The 5,472-nt window shown below is 35.7% G+C and overlaps 1 protein-coding gene across 1 annotated transcript; it reads left to right on the top strand.

The window, feature by feature from the left end:
- Positions 1-1,231: 1,231 nt before the first annotated feature.
- Positions 1,232-5,472, top strand: LOC133663877 (C-C motif chemokine 17). The gene is made up of 3 exons (XM_062068596.1): positions 1,232-1,352; positions 1,443-1,563; positions 4,502-5,472. Exons 1-3 carry the CDS (start codon positions 1,274-1,276, stop codon positions 4,638-4,640), a joined length of 339 nt encoding a protein of 112 aa, XP_061924580.1. The 5' UTR covers positions 1,232-1,273; the 3' UTR covers positions 4,641-5,472.

The raw sequence follows: 5,472 nt of genomic DNA, 5'->3' as shown, positions 1-5,472 counted from the left end.
TTACCCTCAATAATTCTCAGATGGAAATGTAAAAAATGACAATATGAACTTTGTACAACACACTGTCAATCATTGGCACTTGAACTTAATTAATTTATGTATTTATTCACTGTTGGTTTACAAATTGAGAACAAACAAATGTGTTAAAAACTGCTATGATACGAAAATGGGTAGGTTTAAATAAGTTGTACTTCTTTCTACTCCTTTTCAGACATGCTGTAATGAAAAAAATGGAAATATGTGACATATTATTGCATGTTCGAAATAAACTGACACCAACCAACACCATACCACTATCGGATAGTGTATGTGTCGGGACCAGGGGTGGACCGCTCGGTTGGGGACATCTCTGCGCTGCTGACCAGACTCCGCTCGAGATGGTCTCCTGCTGGCCCCACTATGGACTGGACTCTCACTATTATGTTAGATCTACTATGGACAGGACTTTTACAATATTATGTCAGACCCACTCGACGTCCATTGCATCCGATCTCCCCTAGAGAGGGGGGGTCACCCACATATGCGGTCCTCTCTAAGGTTTCTCATAGTCATTCACATCGACGCCCCGCTCTGTACCGCGGATGTCGTTGTGGCTTGTGCAGCCCTTTGAGACACTTATGATTTAGGGCTATATAAATAAACATTGATTGATTGATTGATTGATAAATAAACATTGATTGATTGATTGATATTACAATCTGGGAAACCAAAATATGCAGAAAAGCAATTTAGTCACACTAACAAAATGAAGCATTGCCGCATGTACATATACTGTATATATACAGCATGTACTCAGAAGCACTAGTTAGTTGGGCAGATGTACTATAACCACGCGAACAAATGAACATAAAGGAAGAACAAAATGGACAAGCTGGTTTCCGATTCCTTTCCAGGGACATCTTGTCATCTAAGGCAGTGGTCCCCAACCACCGGTACCGGTCCGTGGATCGATTGGTACCGGGCCGCACAAGAAATAAATTAAACCCCTCCCCCCCACACCACCACCACCACCACCCGTCCGTGGGCCAAATTTTCAAGCGTTGACCGGTCCGCAGCTACAAAAAGGTTGGGGACCACTGATCTAAGGTAACGACAGCAGGAACCTACATTATCTCTTTGTATGGCGCTCATCAGAATTCATGTTCTTGGTAGAGGAAAGCAGAAGGCATGGTGAAAGAAGAGGAAGGTAAAACCACAACTCTAAAAAAACAAATGATCCTCAGCATATAAAGGGAAGCCATAAAAGCTCACCCATACTTGAAGAACTCTGAAGATGAGAAAGACAGCTGTCACCATGAAGACACTTGTACTGCTCACGCTGATGTGTTTCCTGCAAGTCAGCATGTGTTCAGGTCAGTTGGAATCCTCTTCTCTCTGCTTCTCATCCTGATTATTGTGGAAATGTGTGTGACGTGATTTTAATTGTGCATGTGTTTGTCCAGTCGTACACATCATGTTCAAGAACAACGGATGCTGCAGCAAAAGCATAGAAATATGTATCCCATTGAAAAAGGTCCAGCATGTAGGAAGAACATCACAGGGATGCACGCACCAAGCCATTGTGTGAGTACAATATTAAACACACCGGATTGTTTTTGTGTGACCACCTAATGCAAACATGACTAGTTTGTGATCAACCTCCTAGCACAATAAGTCACTGCTCTTCATTAAGGTCAGGGGTGTCCAAAGATTTTCCACCAACGACCACTTACTAGAAAATCAAAGGATGCAGGGGGTCTTTTGATATTTTTACATTTTGTAAATCAACCATATATCATACTTGCCAACCTTGAGACCTCCGAATTCGGGAGATGGGGGTGTGGGGAGTATATTTATAGCTAGAATTCACTGAAATTCAAGTATTTCTTTTATATATGTATATAAAATATACTTGAATTTCAGTGTTCATTTATTTACACATTTACACACATAACAGTCCTCTCTACTACTTGCCGTAGTTTTGAAGCAATGCATGATGGGAATCCGGATGTTGTGTGTCAGTGTATTAACATGCCGGCTGGAATAAACACACGCTGAGCAATAGCTCCGTGCCTGCCTACTTTATGGGTTATAGATAAACCTACGGATAACGGAGACATATATAATAGTCTCCTTCTTGTTGTGGGTGCAGTTGCGCACTGAGCTCCAAAAGCCGTAGATGTTATAACGTGAGTGGGCCGGCACGCCGTTTATATGGAGGAAAAGTGGACGTGACGACAGGCTGTCCTCACTCAGGTCCGGCTGGAAATCGGGAGAAATTCGGGAGAATGGTTGTCCCGGGAGATTTACGGGAGAGGCACTGAAATTCGGGAGTCTCCCGGAAAATTTGGGAGGGTTGGCAAGTATCCCATATATGCTAAGAAGTTTTAAGAAAAAACAGTCTGCAACTCAGCCTCCTTTACTACTATAATGTTTTGAATTTATTGTCAGCAGCTTATTTTTCCAGAATTTGCATTGTCTCTAATAAAAATAACACTTAAAAACATAAAAACAATAAACAATAACAAATGCCATTTTTCTTTATTATTTAAACTGGGGCTGTCAACTGATTAAAATATTAATCCCCAATTAATCGCATTTTCAGTATTTAACTCTTAAATATTCGCAGTTAGTTATCGCTATTAGATACGTTTTTTATTTGTGTGTACTGTCAACAGATCATTTTCAAGTTTTTAATATTATCAACACGAGACCAGACCAAATGCTTTATGGAAATATTTGTGTATTAAACAATATGTTTAGTTTTTTTTAAAACAGGCTCACTTTGAAAATAAACCTACTGTAAATAACAATTTAAAAAAAACTGGTCACAAAATGAAAGCTGTAATTGCTGTTGAAAAGTGGATGTCCATGTGTTTGCAGTGTACAATTTTTGCAACATGGTCTGCCTTTCGGAGGGAGAGCGTTCTGCATCAGCAAGCAGCGCAAACTCCACTTAATCCGGTGATATTTCAACTCACAGCGACAGCAGATGGAAATAACTTTGGTCCAGATAACCACTTGCCATACAACATACCTTGTCTTTGTCCATATATGCTCCCTATTTGTTTCCTCGTGAGGCGCCACACTAACTGCAACGCCACTGTGTTTTCCCAATCTATGGTATGGGCACAGTGTTTTTTAGGACGTGCTGTTAAAAAGGACATTTTCGTTAACTCGTTATTGTCGCGTTAATTTTGACAGCCCTAATTTAACTTTAAGCTTCTAAAAAAAACCTGATCCTTATCATTTTAAGACTTCATGTGTGTAGAATTACTTTTTTTCCCCTCATAACATTAAAACCTGTTTCTAATATGACATTATTTTTTTTTTTATATTTCAACTCTATTCTCATAAAATTACTGTTTTTTTCAAGTTTTGCTGTTTTCTTCCCCTAAATTTCAGGTGGTTTTTTTTATTGTAAATGTTCTTATTCTATTAATATTGTGACTTAAATCCTACATTTTATTTTATTTTTGTAAAATTGTAGCTTTTTGCCAAATTAATTTTCCTTTATAAAAAAATCTTGACAAAGAAAATATCACCCCAAACGTTTTTTCCTTAATATTTGAAATGTATGCTTACAAATGATTTTCATAATAATATTTTTTTTTACATGATATTACAAGTACAGTACCGTTTTTTTTCTTGTATATTTTTTTTTCTTGTAAATTTTATTGTGTGTATTTTATTATGAATTCATTGCCATAATATTTTGATTTTGATTTATATCAATACATTCAATATTATATAAAAGTGCAACTTAATTATTTGTTTTAATTGTTTCTCATATCTGTGGATTTAAAAAATAACGTCTTATCATAAATTCAAAAAACAAATGCATTTGCTTTTTTGGCTTTTTTGTTGAATTGTATTTTTAGATTAGGCTTTGGGCTACAAATGACCCCCTGGCCACACTTTTGGACACCGCTGGTATTGATATAAGCCTTCTGTCTTTTTATGTTCAAAGCTGCAGATTCTTTTGCCACACTGAATTTAAAACAATAATCAAATGTAATGTATGACAGTATAAAATGTCTAGCATTTTTTAAATTTGCAATGAAAAGTATATGTATTGATCGAAAAATAACTGAATAAAAAAAACAAATATGTAAACGATATATTTTTAAAGTATATTTCAATGTTTAAATACAAATAAAATAAATGAATGTGCATTGTTGTAAATGTGAGCACTGTTTTGAAGAATGTTTTCCCATTGTATGTTTGTTTGTATACATATACATGTACAAATGATGAAAGCGTATAAAAAGAAATCATGAATAAATTAAAACGTAAAACAATCCTAATTACATTATTAGTACAAATCCCTTTTATTTAGTTGTCTACAAAAGTTTAAAGTGTAGTTTTTAAAGGAGCAAAAACAAATTCTGGATAAAATGCCAAAATGGACACAATCATGGCAACAAAAACCATAAACAACCTGCTTTTAAATGAATGGGCAACAAAGGAGAAAAAATAAGAACAATGTCTCATAACTAATCTGCACATTTGTTATTTTCAGAGTCAAAACAGTGGAGGATAACAAGTTTTGCCTTAAGCCCAGCTGGAAGTGGGCAAAATATCTGTTGCAAGAATTTGAGGGCTCATCAGTCAACAACACATCTCCACCGGAACGCTGTGTCAAATCAAGGGATTATTGAAGTCATGTGAGGAGGAAGTTCCTTCATGTCAGTTTTGACATGAGAGTCCTGTGTGTAATACTCTGTATGCTGTACAATGAGGACCAGGGGGTGGTTAACAAAGCAATAGGAAACATTTTGTACATTAGAGATTTTTAAATGCTGTATCTCAACAAAACATATTAGCTTCGTATTAAAAGGTGAAAAATTTAATTAGCAGAATATCTGACAATGTATCCATTTAAAAATACAATATTTTCACTGTTGAAGACCAATAATAAAGAGCTGCTGGTCAAAAATGGCCCCCGAGCCACACTTTGGACCACCCTCGTGCTGTAGGTTTGCCTCACACTGTTACACAAATATTCGTTTTTTTATTTGTAATGTTACGTTATGCTTTTATTACATTTCCTATCCAATGTGTATTTTTGTATTTTAATCTTTTTTTTTTATCTGTGTATGTTGTGAATACTGCTTGTATATTGTTTGTATATGATGTAACAACATCACCTGTGTCAGGAGAAAATATTTGCTACTTGTTAGTATTGTTTTGGATATTCATTTAAATTGGAATGTTTCATTAGGTGACATTTTAATACACTGTGAGGAGACAAAACTGCTGATAAATGACTCAATTATCATATGATGGTAATATATGATGGATTCCACATCCTGATTTGATGACTGCTGCTGTCACATTAAATGAGTCAAAGACCGCACGTAATTGTAGTGAACACTTCATGATAATAAATAAAATATTGTTTTAATTACTTTTGTAAATTTTTTAAATAATCTCACAATCACAAGGAATTCCTTTTTTTTCCCATTTCGTCATCTTTGTCACTGCTCTCCG

This window comes from Entelurus aequoreus, linkage group LG02 (genome assembly GCF_033978785.1).
Source record: "Entelurus aequoreus isolate RoL-2023_Sb linkage group LG02, RoL_Eaeq_v1.1, whole genome shotgun sequence".
NCBI classification, from domain to species: domain Eukaryota; kingdom Metazoa; phylum Chordata; class Actinopteri; order Syngnathiformes; family Syngnathidae; genus Entelurus; species Entelurus aequoreus.
Note: the sequence above shows the minus strand (reverse complement) of the source record. Positions and strands in the feature narration are given on the sequence as shown.